The following is a 15,400-nucleotide window of genomic DNA, read 5'->3' on the forward strand; positions in this document are numbered from 1 at the left end:
CAAGCCTGTCTCGCAAGATCCTGCTGCCACCTCACACTCCCCATGGAGCCTTCACGCAGTTCCTTCCCTCTGCTACCAGGTAGCCAGGTCCAGACCCCTCTCCCTGGCTCCCCACTGGCCTCCCCCTCTTCCACCCCAGCCCTCAGAGCACATACGCAGACGTCCCAGCCTCGGGGTGGGGGTGGGGGGCCACGCAGGGTCCCCGCCTGTGGGCAGACAGCTCCGCTGGCCCCGGGTGGCAGCGATGCAGTAGACTGACACCAGGGATGGGCGGGCCTGCCTCTCCAGCACCACGTTCCATTCCGATGAGGAGTCTGGCTCGTGGGCAGGTAGTGGCAGCACAGCCTCACCACGTCCTGCCTGCTCCTCTGGGACCCTGGCAGCTATAGGCGGCTCCCAAGGGTGCTCTGCCCTCCGCAGCACCGTGCCCATGGCCTCCCTGCTCCTTCTTGCCCACCTCCTCTGAGCTTAGCCCTTCTGTCTTCCCTACTTCCTACACCAGGACTCAGGCCAAGTTCAAGCCCATCTTCCAAAACACCCCTTCCTGACATCACAGAGGCTTTTGCAGTGCTTAATGAACCAGTTATCCAGAGAGTGGGCAGCTCCAATTTGCTGCCCCCCGGAATATCTGCCTCCCTGGCCTCTGGCCTACAGGAGGCAGCCCTGAGGGACTGGTAGGGGTGGAGCTGGGGGGCCACGACTCAGACGGGCCCGCCAGGGAGGGCAGGCCTGGCTGCCTCTGAGGGGCGACTCACCCGGCTCAGGCCCGAGCAGCAGCTGCTCTTCTCCAGGTCCAAGGACTCCAGCAGCTCCTCCACGGCCTGTGGGGAGAGACCTCCGTCAGGGCCCACCAGGGCGCCTCACCTCCACTCAGTGCTCCCCCTCCACCCAAACCATCTGTTATCTCTGCCATGAGCCCTGCTGGTGAGCTCTGCAGTGCCAGGCCCCGACAGACTCGGGCAACACGGAGACAACTATGAGAGAAATGAGCTTTCTTGTTGGGAGCAAGTGAACCTGCCAGGGACGGGGAGGAGGAGGTGCTTCAGTCAGACAAGGGGACCCTGGAAGGCACCCTGGAGGAGGCGCCGACTGTGCTGAGCACTGTGCTAGATGAAGTCGGGCCGAGGGCCTTTCAGGCCCAGGGACCAGTGTGAGTAGAAGCCTGGAAGCACAAAGAGCAGAAGGCACGGAGGAGACGCTGAGCAGTTCACTTTAGCTGAGGCAGGGGTGGGGAGAGGGGTTCAGGTGCAACTAGAGAGGTGGGCAGGGGCTGCTGGGGCTGGGGGGGGGGCTGCGTGCTCTGGGAGCCCCTCAAGGTTGCTTGCTCTAGGGCAGGGAAGTGTTCAGACCGGCATTTTGCAATCCCACTGGCAAATGGCTGGAAGACCGTGAGCAACTCCTTAGGCAGTAAGGGAGGGAGGCTGCAGCCTGACCAGAGATGACAAAGGAGCGGGCGCCTTACCTGATACGGGAGGAGGAAGCCAGGGTCGCATGGAGACCCCTACCTTAGGGATGTGATGGACCGTGGCACCACTCCCCAAGGCAGGGAGGTGGAGAGAAGGAGCGGCGTGCATGGGGCTTGAACCTGCCAGGCCTGAGTTCACCCCGCGCCCAGGGAGGAGAGTGCAGCACTGGCTGGATGGGAACGCGCGCCTGGGCTGACCGCGAGCCTGAACATGCACGCAGGAACTGAAGCGGGGCTGTGGACACGGCTGTCCGGGAAGATGGGGCGGAGTGGGAAACATTCGGCCAGCAAGATCCACTGGAGAGGGGGAGCTTTGCTGCGGGTCCAAGTACAAGAAGAGCTCAGAGGGAGCAAGGACGGGGCGAGGAGAAGCCAGCACAGAGGCCGAGCAGGGAACACACAGCCACGTGAGCCGAGACTTCGGGGAAGGCCGGCAAAGAACCCGCTGGCGGTGGCACCGTGGCAGCTGCTGGGGGTGGGGAGGGTGGCAGGAGGGACATCCGGGTCCAGGCCGCCCTCTCCTTTCAGAAAGCTTGGTCTGCAGAACCCGTCACCACCAGGAGAGGTGGAGAGGCCGAGGGGACGAGTCATGGCTGTGAGCAGCTCTTGGGACCAAACGAATGGCTCTGGGAGGCCCAAGGAAGGGCCACTGCTCCCAAGAGGACAGATGTGAGGGAGGCAGAAAGAGAACCTCACTTTATCTGAGCCCGGGGGCAAGGTCATGTGCCGGGAAGAGGCCCAGGGACGCTGGGCTGTGCAGGCTCAGGAGAAAGGGAGGAGGAAGGAGTAGCTGGTGAGGAGCCGGCAGCCTGGCGGGAAAGGGAGGAGGACGTGGAGGACTCCGGACCCGCCGCCATTCAGGCTGCACGGTTTCCCCCATAGCCCTGGGGACGCCCAGGCTGGTCCTTGGGGCGGGGTCAGAGGGTGGCTGCTCTGGGAGACACAGAGCGTGAGCAGCTGGATGATTGGACCAGGATGTCGAGCTGAGCAGCAAAGGAAGCGAGGTCTTAGGGAGGTGACAGAATAGAGCACACGTGAGGTCCACACGGACTCCACGAGCAGGCGGGCACGAGGCTGTGGTCAGGGATGGCCACGCTGCCATCAGGGACCTCGGACGCAAGGTGCCCAGCGCAGCCACAAGCCGGAGGCTGGAGAGAAGCAGGTGCAAGATGGGTCGTCGGTCCCCACACCACCAGTGACGGGCCTGCCGTGGTGGTGTGGGCCGGGGCCTCGGGGGCACTTGGAGAACGGCTGGGCCTGGCTGTGGGGCTTCCTGGCCACCTGTGTGGGGGAGCCCCTGGCGGTGCCGGGTGCAGAGCACAGGGAAGCAGGGGCCCTGCTCAAGGAGCCCTCTGGCTGCACGAGGAGCTGCTTCTGGGGACAAGGCGACAGCAAAGGATGCACAAGATACCCCGTCCACAGCCCGGTGGCCTCGAGCTCCTCCTGGCCCCAAGGGGGCTTCCACACCAGCCTTCCTGCCAGGAGGAGAGCTCGTCCCAGACAGGACGGCTTCCTGCTGTGGGAACCCGACCCCGCCCTGGAGCCCAAGGCTGAGGGGCCTAGTGCTGTCCACAGGGCTCCCCAAGCACTCATCCTAACTTGGCCCCGGAGCTCCTGTCCAGTACTAGGGTCCTCGCCCAGTGTCCGTCTCCACACGGCCACCGCTGGTGCCCCATCCTGGCGCTGGGCACCTCAAACCGGGCGCGTGAGTGGGGCCAGCCCAGCTGTGTGGAAGGGCAGCTGACGGAAGGGTCTGAGCAGAGGGACAGGGGTCAGCTGGGGGCCTACCCGCCGTTCGTCCACCACGATGTAGTTGCGTCCGTGTTTCTTGGTCAGGTGTGGGGCCAGGACTTCGAAGCGACGGCGGAACTCGGAGAACACCATGTGGTCAGGGTAACCTGGGGGGAACGGCCAGAGCCGGGTCAGTCGGCGCCCCGCCCGCTCCTGCATGCCCCGCCTGCAGCTTGTGCACACGGGTACCCTGGACGGTGGGCAGGCAAGACAGTGGGGATGAGGCAGGCCCACAGAGGAGCACTGAGGAGGAGGGGCCGGGGACAATGAGGGTGCTCCACAGCGGGACAGGTTCAGGGTGGGAACAGGCGCCTCCGCGAGGAAGCAGTTCCAAGTCAGCAAGGTGTGCAGACCAGCTGGAAGGAACGCTCTGGGGACCCTGGGTGGTCTCTAAGGTGCTGCGGAGCCCCTAACTCTGTGACTGATGCAACCCCCCAGCTCTGTGACTGATGCAACCCAGGCAGAACGGGCCTTGGGGGCTCGATGAGCAAATGGCCTGTGAGTGGCTAAGAGGAAAAGTGCATGGGCTGCCTCTCAGGGCCTGGGATGACCTCAGGCCAGTCACTCAACCTCTCTGGGCCTCAGTCTCTTCCTCTTTACATGGGCGCCCAAGTATTTATCTTGCATGGCAGTCAGGGAGGTCAGGTGAGAAACACAGGGACGGCCCAGCACGGCTCACCTGGCGGGCACTCAGCATGTCCCCTGCAGCAGGATCTGACTGGGCGTCCCTCCCTGCCCCACTTTGACCCTGAGCCCTGGGCCAGGCAACCAAAAACACGTGTAGATTCTTGTTCCCCAAGAGTGACTGGGCTTGGGGGGTCAGGGGAAGGTGACTCACAGTGGTGGCAAGTGGGCAGTGACCCCGGGTCACTCTGACCTCGCCACCACCCATGGTGAAGGCTCATGGCTACAGCCACCGAATTCCAAACCAGGAAGGGGTCTTAGACCAGACCCAGGTCATCTTTCAGACACAGAAACGGAGGCCTGACAGGTGGAGCAGCCGGTTTGCCCAAGGGCGCAAAGGCCATAGCTGGAGGCAGAACCGAACCCCGAACCCTGGGCTCCTAAGAGCCGGTGGGGGAAGGGGGTGTGCCTGGCTCTGGGAAACCCTCCAACTGGGAGATGAGGCTGATGCGTGTGCCTGATAATTGAAACAGGAGGCGGGGGCCGCTGAGGGGCCAAGACAAAGTGAGCTATTGATTGTATCTGAATTGCAATTAAATTGATGGGCCAGGATAGCGGGTCTGGACGCCTGGCATCTTAATTAATCATCAGCGCTATCGACGGTGGCTAGGGGCCGGGGGCCGGGGGAGGGGCTGCCGCCGCTGGCCTCATCGATCTGCTTGTTTGAGTAAAGCACATTGATTTTGGTTCAGAGCGGTAACAGCCTGGTTTTGAAATAATAAACACCAACTCCATATCCAGACGTGGGGACAGATCGATGATTTATTTAGAGCAGGACAGGGAACTCGCTTCCTGGCTTCGGCTGCTGAGGAAGAGGGACCGTGCTGGTGGGGATGGCCCCGGGGAATCAGGCTGAGGGGTGGGGGTGGGGGACCCTGCCTGCTCCTCCAGCTGAGGACAAAGGAGGAGACACCCAGCAAACCCACTCCCAACAAAGCCTCACTGGAGGGGCCAGATTCTGCAGCCGAACCCAGCAATGCCACTCATGAGCTGAGCTGTGCAACCCTGAGAAAGCTACTTAACTGCTCTGGGCCTTAGGCTCCTCACGAGGCGGTGAGGAGGAAAGGAACTACAGAGCGGGAGGGTTTAGAATCAGCCGTGTTGGCCGAAGACAAAGGCCTGCAGGTCGGTCCTGACCCTCACGTCCTCTCGGCCCCCTCGACCAGAAGGGCCCATGAAGTGGGCCTGCGTGGCCTCTCAACGTCAGATAAACTGAGCAGCTCACTCTCCCTGGGCAGGTGGCTCTGGAGGGGCACCGGGTCTGCGGGCACGGCTGACCTGCCCACACTCACGCATGACGGGGACTGCGGGCCAGGGCCGGGGTCGGGGAAGAGAGGGAGTCCACGGCATGGAGGGAAAGCACCAGAGAAAAGGGCTGGGAGCGGTGAGAAGAGAGGCCTGCCGGGGGAGGCGGACAGCAGAGCGGGGCAGGACGGGGCAGCAACCCGCCAGGGTTGCGAGGGAGGGCGGCCTCACCTTGGCGGTACATGCGCATGGCGTCCAGCAGGCGGGAGCCGCGGAGCTGGGCCCGCAGCAGGGGCACGTCCAGCCGCAGGGGCCCGGCCTCACAGGGGTCTCCCGAGGGCAGGTCCAGCTCACTGCTGCTGCTGACGCGGCGGGAAGAGGCGGAGCGGGGCTCCCCGGCCCAGCCCTCGGCCACGGGCAGGAAGCAGTGCACGAAATGCATCTTGGACTTCTTGATGGTGTCGATGAGGGCATCCTGCCGGAGAGGAGGGAGAGCTGTCAGGGCAACGGGGAGGCCGGGGCACCTCCCCTCCTCACAGCACAGCAGGTGTCCCGCGCCGGCCAGAACACGCAAGCTGGACACCCCTGCTGGGCTGCAGCACGGACTCACAGTGGGCGCTGTGCCCACAGCTCCCGGGCTTGCCTGTCGGCCTGGCCGGGTGGGGGTGGGGGTCACAAGGGCCGGGGCCAGCCCACTCACCACCTGCAGCTTGATCTGGATACACAGGGACTTCTTCTTGACAGCGGCCATGCCCGTGGTAAAGGTCTTGCGGACGCTGGTGGCCCGGCGCAGCGCCAGCTGGGAGCCACCCTCCAGCCCCGCGATGGAGCCAGACAGCACGGTGGTGCCACCCACGCGGCCCAGGAACAGGCTGCTGATGACCTTTCTGCCAGAGGTGGGAGGGTGTGGGGGGCAAATGTCCCATTCAAGGGGCAGGAGAGGCAGTGCCTCCTCCCAGCCCCTGGGACACCAAGCAACGCCCCTACGGCCGAGGCCAGGGGCCTGGGTGACTGGGCTCGTGCTGCCGGGCCTGCACCACAGAGGGAACGCTCGGCAGGAAGAGAGTCGTGTAGACGGGCAGAAGCCAGGGGTGGGCGGGGCTCGGGCAGAAGACAGCTGCCTCTTCTCCCTTCTGGGGAGGGCAGGGGGCCGAGGGACTGTTTCCCACGCGGCAGGAGAGCGCATGGCGTCATTTACTTAGGACATCACCAGCTGCCTCCCCTACCAAGCCATGAGCCTGCACAAGGACAGAGGTTTTTGCTTTGTTCATTGCTGACAGCCAAAGCCCTAGAGGTCCCCACCATCTACGAAATAAATGAGTGAATGAATGAATGAATGACGGCTTATGGGACCCAGGGGTTTCTTTCTTTCTTTTTTTTTTTTTTTTACAGGCAGAGTGGACAGTGAGAGAGACAGACAGAAAGGTCTCCCTTTGCCGTTGGTTCACTCTCCAATAGCTGCCGCCCTGTGGCCCGCGCACCACGCTGATCCGAAGGCAGGAGCCAGGTGCTTCCCCTGGTCTCCCATGCGGGTGCAGGGCCCAAAGACTTGGGCCATCCTCCACTGTACTCCCGGGCCATAGCAGAGAGCTGGCCTGGAAGAGGGGCAACCGGGACAGAATCCAGTGCCCTGACCGGGACTAGAACCCGGTGTGCCGGCGCCGCAAGGCGGAGGATTAGCCTATCGAGCTGCAGCACCAGCCGGGACCCAGGGGTTTCTAAGACCGCTGCCACCTTCCCTGAAAAAAGTGGGGTGTTATCCAATCGTAAAACTCTAGGTGCCTCTGGCCACCTCTGCCCCCACTGCCACTCCAGGAGGCCACCCCTGCACCATCAAGGCCACCTGGCCTCACTCTGGGTTCTAGAAGTGGAGGCCCCTTGGGCTCTGAGACACCTCTGGGGAGCAGGGAGCCCTGGAAGCAGTTGTGGTGGGGCTGGGGTGTGGGCGGAGCTCTTACTTCTGGGAGTCCTGCAGGAGCCGGGGGGCGTTCTGGGTGGCCGGGTTCTGCTTGGTGTAGCCCAGCCAGCCAGCCACATTGTACTCCACCCAGTTGGTGCCATGGCTGTGGCCCAGAAGGAAATGGTGAGGCTTGCTGCTGCGCAGGAGGGGGCTCTGGCCTGTGGGCGGGAGAAGCGAGGTACTGACGGGCAGGGCACAGAGTCCAAGCCGGGGGGGCGTGGGGAGGTCTCAGCCGTGTCTGGAGAGGAAGCAGAGGCGCCCCCTGCACCGCTGCCCCCTACCTTTCTTGTCGCCTTCCTGGGGGCCGTAATAGGAGAAGAGGCGCTCCAGGAGGGCGTCCTCCGTGGCCCCGGGCACCAGCGCCTCCTCTTCCAACAGCCACAGCAGGCCCCTTGCCTCGTCCGTGCGGGCCAGCGAGCGCACCTGCAGAGAAGGTAGGACACCCCAGCTCATCACCCAGGCCTGTGCGCTGTCCCCAGGCTCATACACAGGCCTGAGCTCCCGCCACTTGCCCCCTGCTGACACCTGGTGGGGGAGGCCTGGAAGGAGCTCAGAGCGCAGAGGCCCACCGCCACGCAGGCCTCCTGCGACTCGGCTCCAAGGCCACCAGAGAACGAAGACTTCTTGCATCCAAGCCCACGTCTGGAGCTTCTCTTCCATCCTCCCGCCCTTGCAGGTCACCCAGGGCTTAGGTGAGCCCATACTGCCTGCCCTCCCCGGCAGAGTAAACGGGACAGGGCAGGGGTTAAGCTGCTGCTTGGGAAGCCTGCATCCTACATGGGAGAGCCTGAGAGAGAGTCTTGGGACCCACGTCTGAGCCAGCTCCCTGCTAACCTGCACCCTGGGAGGCAGCAGGTGCTAAATCAATCACTCAGGTCCCTGCCGTGCACACGGGACATCCAGATGGAGTTCCAGCATCCTGCTTTTCCTCCTGGCCCAGCCCTGGCTGCTGTGGCCATTGGAGGAGTGAACCAGCAGATGGAGGCTCTCTCTCTCTCCCTCTCTCTCATGTATGTGTGTGTCACTCCACCTTTCAAATAAATAAAAATAAACTTTACAGAAACGGGATAAAGCCTGCCAAGCCCCGAGCAGGTGCCTGGCACCACGGAAGCTCTCAGTACGGCTGATGCCGACCCCTGTGCAGGAGCCCAGGAGCTGCTGGGTCACTGTAGGTGGGGACTCTGCAGGGCATGAGCTCAGGGACCCAAAGCAGAAGACAGGTGACTGCGTGGGTGCGGAAGCCAAGACGGCTGAGCCCAGGGCAAGCTGGGAGGCGAGTGCCCTCCCCCAGAGGAACAAGCACCACTCGGCAGCCACCAGCGCTGTCCTTGGAAAGCATCGTCCATGCTGCTAAGCCCCAAGTTTCCAAGAGAAGGCGGAAATCTTGGACTCTGATTTCTAATACCCAACGGAGGCCAAGCAAACCAGGCCTAGGGCTGCACCTGCCCCATGGCACCTCGGGCAGCAAGGACTGAACCTCCCCTTGACCTATTCTTTTTTGTTTGTTTTTAAAGATTTTATTTATTTATTTGGAAGTCAGAGTTAGAGAGCGAGTGCGAAAGACAGAGAGATCTTCCATCCACTGGTTTACTCCCTAGAGGGTCACAACAGCTGAAGAGCCAGGAAATCCATCCAGGTCTCCCATGGGGGTGCAGGGACCCAAAGACTTGTGCCACTTTCCACTGCTTTTCCCAGGCCATCAGCAGGGAGCTGGATTGGAAGAGGAGCAGCCAGGACATGAGCCAGCGCCCATATGGGATGCTGGCATTGCAGGCAGCAAATTTACCTGCTACGGCACAACACAGCCTCCCCTCCCCACCCCCCATCTGGCCTGGCCTCTACAGACAGGAGGAAGAGCGAGTGAGGAAAGAGCAAGCGTCCTTCTCTTTGACCCCAGCTGCCCACATCCTCGCTCCCAGGGGAGTCGGCACGGTTACCAGGGCCGAGTGACGAAGCTGTCAGAAGGGACGTGGCAGGCTCATGGCAGTCCCCTTCTCCAGAGGTGCACCTGCCCAAGTCCAGGGCCCACCAAACAAGGGAGGCCCACATAGGGGAGGAGTGACCGAGCCCCGTTCAAACACACCAGCCGGCCCCCTGGCGACGTCCCCCATCTCCTGGGAGTGGCAAAGGCTCTCAAGGGAGGCCACCACAGGGGCCCAGGTGCTGGGAAAAGCAGCCCCAGCCTCCCTGGGGAGATGTGCTACTTGCACACGGTAGGCATTTGTCCCTAGAGGGACGTGCACTGTCCCCAGGGCCCTGCCACTCCTGCCAGCCACGCAGGTCCGTATGCAGGGAAGAGCAGGAGGGAAGAGAGCAGCTGGTTCTCACACACAGCACCTGCGCACGGTCCCCACTGAAGGACCACCCCCAGGTGTCCCCAGGCACCATGATGCTCATACAGCGGGTGACAGAGCTGGCCCTCTGGGGGAGGGGCGTGGGCTCTCATTCATGCAACCCCCCGAGGCTGCCTGACAGGTGGGCAGCCGTCTCCCTGTTGGATGTGCTGCCTGCTGGCCCGGCTCTGCCAGGCTGCATCGGCCTGGCTCTGGCACACGGGGAGGGTGTGACTATGTCCTTGGGACCCTGGAGGCTCGGCCAGGCACAGGAGAGGGGTAAGAAAGGAGGGATGCCTTCCGGCCCGGCTGTGGCATCCACTGCACTGGGCAGAAGAAAGTGCCACCTTCCCAGCCAGATGTTAGCGCCATAAAGTGCTTGGTGGCAGGGCGTGGCTGCCAGGCCCTCCCTCGGCTCACAGCGGCTTGGCAGCAGCTTGGACAGTGAGGGAGGCAGAGCAGTGGGCACAAGGACAAGGGGAGCTCAGACCCCGCCTACCAGGGACTGATGGGATGCCTGGTCCACGACGGCCACTGAGTCATCGGTGGTGGGCTCCAAGTCGTCAAACGCCACCTCGATGTTCTCCTAGGAAGGAAGGCAGAGCGGTGCCGAGCCTGGGGCCGTGGTGCCAGTGCAGCCCTGCAGCAGGCCGGAGGGTTCCTGGGGTCGGCGCGGAGCTGTGCTTCAGCACCCCAGACTCAAACGGTGCCCTGCCCCCGAGGCGACACGCGCGTTCCACAGCTCTGGAGCTCTGCGCAGACCAGGCTGCCGGCCCGCTCCCCTGTCACTCTCATCAGACGGTCAGAGAGGCAGGGAGAGCCCGCCCGCACCTGCCCGGCCCCACAGTCATCCCTGGACACAGATGACGGCCGTGCCTCCTGGATGTCCTCGTCCTCGGCCCTCAACCCAACCCACCTCCCTCGGGAGGCGGCACCCCAGGGCTCCTCCCAGCCGGGACACCCTCTTACAGAGGGGCCCTAAACAAGCAGCCAGCAGCAGGAAGGGAGGCGGGAGCAGCGGCTCGCACACACTTGGGGCAGGAACGGCACTGTGGCAATGCACCGAGCCCGGGGTGGGGGTTGGGGGTGACGAGGGGCTCCTGGAGAGCAACTACCCCACAAGGGAGGAGGGCGGCCAAGGCCAAAGGTCAGGCCCAAGGGGCAACATGACCCCCACTCCAGAGAGCACAGGACAGGAAGGAAGAGGGCGCAGGGACTGGGAGGCAAGCGGCAGGTGAGGCGGGGCCCTCTCCACACCCACACGGGCCTCCCTGGGGGGCCGCAGCCAGAGGGGCCCGGTGGGCGCTCCGGGCGAAAGCTACCTCCTTGTATCTCTCCAGCTCCTGCACGAAGGTGCGCTCATGGAAGAGCTTCTGCAGCCGGTCCTGGGCGTAGTTGTGACACAGCTCCTCGAAGCAGGCTCCCCGGGCCGACCCACCCTGCTCCGGGTTCTGGAATCCCGGGGTGTCCACGATCATCACGGAGCACAGCGAGTGCTGGCTGGACTTGAGGGCCCTTCACAGAGACAGCCGGGGTCACAGCTGGCCCCACTGCACCCTGAGCCAGAGCCCAACCCTGGCCGGGCGCCTGGCTCCCCAGACCACGAGGACAGCCAGCCCTCTGCTGGGGCGGGCAGTGGGGGGGAACCTCTGCTCCCGGCCAAGGCCCCAGCACACAGGCACCAACCCCTCCTCTGCCGAGGCAGGGTGCAGCGGCCCCTGGGCCTTGCCTGGCACAGACCTGTTCACCAGGGAGACGAGGAGGGTGAAGAGTTCACTGTAGAGGCCGGACGCCATGCCCTCCAAGCACTCCAGTGCGCTCAGCTTCGGGCCTGCGGGGGAAGGGAACCAGCTCTAGGACCCCCAGGCTGGGAATGCGCCTGTCCTACCCAGGGCCCAGCCAGCATGGTGCTGGGGCCAGGCTTCTCCCTCTGACAGAAGCACCCCTCGCTCCTGCAGTCTTCCTGCCCCCCGAGACGGCTGCAAGCCGGGGTGAGCCTGCCACTCATCCACCCCCAAGGGGCCCCGGGTACCGGTTCCATCTCCTCGGCTGCTCTCCTCCGGGCCCTGGCGGAAGGAGGTGGAGCGCTGCAGGGTCCCACCCTTGTGCTGGTGCTTGAAGATGGCCGAGGACAGCTCCTCCAGGCCGCAGCCCAGCAGGTACGCGGCCTTCTGGGCCCACTCGTGCCGGGCAAACTGCTTGCGTCCAGCTATGGGTGGAGAAAAGACAGTGAGAGAGAGACAAAGAGAAGGGTCTTCCTTTTCACTCCCCAAATGGCCAATATGGCCAGAGCTACGCCAATCTGAAGCCAGGAGCCAGGTGCTTCTTCCTGGTCTCCCATGCAGGTCCAGGTGCCCAAGCACCCGGGCCATCCTCCACTGCCCTCCCGGGCCACAGCAGAGAGCTGGACTGGAAGAGGAGCAACCGGGACTAGAACCCAGTGCCCATATGGAATGCCGACGCCGCGGGCAGAGGATTAACCAAGTGAGCCATGGCACCGGCCCCAGGGATCTGGCATCTTGAGTCTTTCTCCTTAGGACCCCTGATGACCACCATGTGCTTTGGCTCCCTCGCCCCATAGGGACTGGGGAGCAGGCATCTTCCTGCGTCCCTGGGCCAGGTGGAGAGGAAAGATGTAGTTCCATGTACTGCCACCAGAGGGCACTCGGCTGCAAAAATCCCTTCTCCTGGACGCCCAACTTGGAGGACAAAGTCAGAGGCTGAGCCAGCCCACCCAGGATACGGCTACTGGCGGGAGGGGTGTCACCAAGAGGGGCCCACGCCTACCTCCCCCTTCCTGGGATGCATTAGGACCCTCCCTCTTACTCTCCTCTTACTCTAGGGGAGAAGACAAACACCCTCAATGGCCCAACAGTAGGAAGGCAAAAAAGCCGCAGGGGACAGGGAGCAGCCCACACAGATCTAAGTGGCGCAGCCAACATGTGTCTAATCACAGCAATTAGGGAAAGCTAACAAGAAACAAGGGTTTACCTTCAGCGGCTTCTGTAAGGCAAAGGACCAGCATGCAGCATGCAAAGAAAAACAGTGTGTTAGCAAACAGTCATCACAGGCCACGGGCCCAGGGAAGGGCCAGAGGGGGCTGGGGCTCGTGAGGATTAGCAGGCAGGAAAACGAGGCCACAGTCAGACTTGGCAACACGCAGAGAGAGACATACACACTCACAGAGAAATACACAGACACACAAACCATTACAGAGACATTCAGACTTGGGAACAGGCAGAGAGAGACACACACTCACAGAGACACACACAGACACACAAACCATTACAGAGACATTCAGACTTGGGAGACATTCAGCCTTGGGAGGCCACCTCCCCAGACTCCCCAGGCCCCTCACCTTGGCCAGGGGCACAATCCCAAGCAGAGAGAGACACACATACTCACAGAGACACACACAGACACACAAACCACTAGAGACCCATTCACAGACATATCCACTCACACACATATGCACCCCCTCACAGAGACACACACAGAGAGACCCAGACACACACACGCACACACAGAAAACCATCCACAGAGACCCACTCACAGACACACCCACTCACAGAGATACGCACAGACACATGCACAGTTTCAGATGGTTGGGTGTTATGACAGTGACACAGGCAGAGACTCACAAGGACTGCAGCACACACACACACAGCCCTGGGAAAAACTGGGAGCTCAGGATGTGACAGTGCTTGGCAACACGCCCCAGAGCCGTCCACCTGTGCTCAGAGCCGAGCAGGGGAAACCCAGGCTGTCACAAGACACCGCCTGCCCACCTCCCCTGCAGCCTGGGGACACTTCTACCACAACTGCTTGCCAGGGATGCCACCTGCTGGCATCACAAGGCCAACCCTCTACGCACCACCACAGGCTTCCTGCTCTGCAGCCCAGCCCCTTTGCAGCCCCGAGAAAGCCAAGCCAAGAAGATGTGCTCAAAACGCCACCATGGAGGGCAAGCTGGGTGGGGAACCACGGGGCTCTTCCAGGCCCCACCACACCCAGTCATTCCCAAGCCCCAGCACCAGTGCCCCAGCGGCAGCCCATTCATTATGCGGTGCCTGCTGCCCTCTAGTGGCTGCCACCCTGATGTGCGAGAGGAAGAGAAGCTGATACCAGTGGAAGATGCCACAGGAAGACAGGCCTCAGGGAGCCCCAGGGGCAAGCACCTCCATCCCACCTAAGCCCCAGGGAGGGCACCCCAACAGGCTCCAGGACCCCAGTGCAAAACAGGCAGGAGAAGCAGCAGCTACTCCTGGGCCTTAGAGAAGCCCCCCAGCTAAGAGGCTCCCCTTCCACGCTCAGCCCTGGGCTTCTCCCCAGATCAGTCCCAGCGGCCGGAAGAGAAGAAGCCCAGCACCCCCAGAGAGAGCCCAGGGCAAGCACCAAGACAGGGCCAGGCAGCCCCGACACCCCAGGGCGGGCCACGGTCGGTTACCCGCTGGCTCCTCAGGGGCTTCTGTCAGGAAGGGAACAAGAAGTCGAGTTATTGCAGGGGAGGGCCCAAGACAGTGCCCATGTCTCCTCCCAGCCCCCGCGGCCTCACCCTCCCCGCCCCTCCCAGTGTGCCCAGTCGCTGCCAGCTCAGGCCAGGCCTGGGGCTGTCATGGTCATTGGCAGCCTTGTGCTCTGACCAGGGAGGCCAAGAGGGGGCACAGGCGGCGGAGGGCCAATTGTCCCAGCCGAGGCTGTGCTGGGTGGCCGGGGGATGGGCCAGCGCGGGACACTCGCTGGGCTAACCTTTGGTGGCGCCTGCGGCCCCCAGGTGGTAGACGGCAGCCAGGATGAGCCAGCAGGCCTTCTGCTCGTCGGCGGAGATGCCCAACACCTTCATGGCCGTCTGCAGCTTGCTGAACTGCTGAGCTGCCTTCTGCTTCTCCTCGGGCTGCGGGGACAGCGGGGGACGCGGCTCTGCACCTCGGAGGGGCAGTTCCTCCCGGGGAGGGCCGGGCTCAAGTGCAGCCACCCCCAGGGCACCACAGGCTGCCTCCCCAGGCTCCCCAGGCCCCTCACCTTGGCCAGCGGCACAATCCCAAACACGTTGTTCTCAGCCAAGTGGTTCAGGTGGAGCTCTGTCCTAGGGGTACAACCGAGGCATCAGCACGGCGCTTGGGCCTTAGGCCAAGACCGGATCCTTCCCAGGGCACAAACGGGTAAACTCTGCTTCCAGACCCCGAGCTGTGTCCACCTGTCATCCCTGACCGCCAGGCCAGCTGCTGCCACCCTTGCTAGTTGGCCTGGGTGCCTGGTCAGAGCGCGGGCCTCCCTCTAGCCAGAGCCCCACATGGGGCGCAGGGAACCTGCCTGAGGGGGAGGGAAGCCAGGACAGGGGCCGGGCTAAGCTCTGCTACAGGTGGGTGGGAGGGGTGGCGGCCTGGGGCGAGCACAGCAGGGGGAGAGAGTGGGGGGCAGCCCACTGCAGGCAGGGAGGGCCAGTGTGGACTCGGAGACCAGCTCAGCCCCATGCAAGCTGTGGGGCTACAGGCAAGTGGGGGAGCACCCCACCCCGCCCCGCCAGACCCCAGCCCCAGGAACACAGAAGGATGCTCCTCCCGCACAGCCAGGCCCTGGTACCCGGAGCCAGGAAGTTCCTGGGCCACGTCTCATTCCTCCTGGGCCATGTCTCTCTCATCACCAGGGCTTGGGCCTGGCTCAGACACACAGCCAACAAGCGGTCCCAGTTCACAGACTAGAGGCTAGAGAACCTTCCGTGTCCCCTCTGCCCCATCTCACCTGAGGGTGCTGTCCCCACAGGCCAGCAGGTAGTAGAAGACATTGAACGTGGCCTCACTGGAGGGGCGTCGGGCCACGCGCAGCTTCTCCAGAAGCATCGTCTGTGGCATGGATGGAGGAGTGAGGTGGGCGGTGCCGGTCGCTGGGAGCCAGGCCCTGGTGGCCAGCAGCCTGTCTCGC

The 15,400-nt window shown here is 63.3% G+C and overlaps 1 protein-coding gene across 22 annotated transcripts in view; it reads right to left on the reverse strand.

The window, feature by feature from the left end:
* The window catches only part of MYO18A (myosin XVIIIA), a 96,305-nt gene that overhangs the window by 25,764 nt on the left and 55,141 nt on the right, over nt 1-15,400 (reverse strand). For 16 of the 22 annotated variants that reach the window (XM_051825385.3, XM_051825383.3, XM_051825389.3 and 13 more), the window contains 14 exons: nt 15,221-15,321; nt 14,501-14,564; nt 14,228-14,372; nt 13,926-13,946; nt 11,511-11,687; nt 11,219-11,309; nt 10,801-10,993; nt 9,978-10,064; nt 7,427-7,568; nt 7,144-7,303; nt 5,886-6,072; nt 5,417-5,660; nt 3,254-3,363; nt 756-821 (listed from right to left, as the gene is read on the reverse strand). In XM_051825385.3, coding sequence (XP_051681345.3) covers nt 756-821; nt 3,254-3,363; nt 5,417-5,660; nt 5,886-6,072; nt 7,144-7,303; nt 7,427-7,568; nt 9,978-10,064; nt 10,801-10,993; nt 11,219-11,309; nt 11,511-11,687; nt 13,926-13,946; nt 14,228-14,372; nt 14,501-14,564; nt 15,221-15,321 — 1,788 coding nt within the window. Of the gene's footprint in view, nt 1-755; nt 822-3,253; nt 3,364-5,416; nt 5,661-5,885; nt 6,073-7,143; nt 7,304-7,426; nt 7,569-9,977; nt 10,065-10,800; nt 10,994-11,218; nt 11,310-11,510; nt 11,688-12,469; nt 13,197-13,925; nt 13,947-14,227; nt 14,373-14,500; nt 14,565-15,220; nt 15,322-15,400 lie in introns of those variants that run through there. The other 6 variants (XM_051825390.3, XM_051825381.3, XM_089317521.1 and 3 more) reach the window with 2 other exon arrangements.

This window comes from Oryctolagus cuniculus, chromosome 17, assembly GCF_051225735.1.
Source record: "Oryctolagus cuniculus isolate XC-2025 breed Fujian yellow rabbit chromosome 17, ASM5122573v1, whole genome shotgun sequence".
Taxonomy (NCBI): domain Eukaryota; kingdom Metazoa; phylum Chordata; class Mammalia; order Lagomorpha; family Leporidae; genus Oryctolagus; species Oryctolagus cuniculus.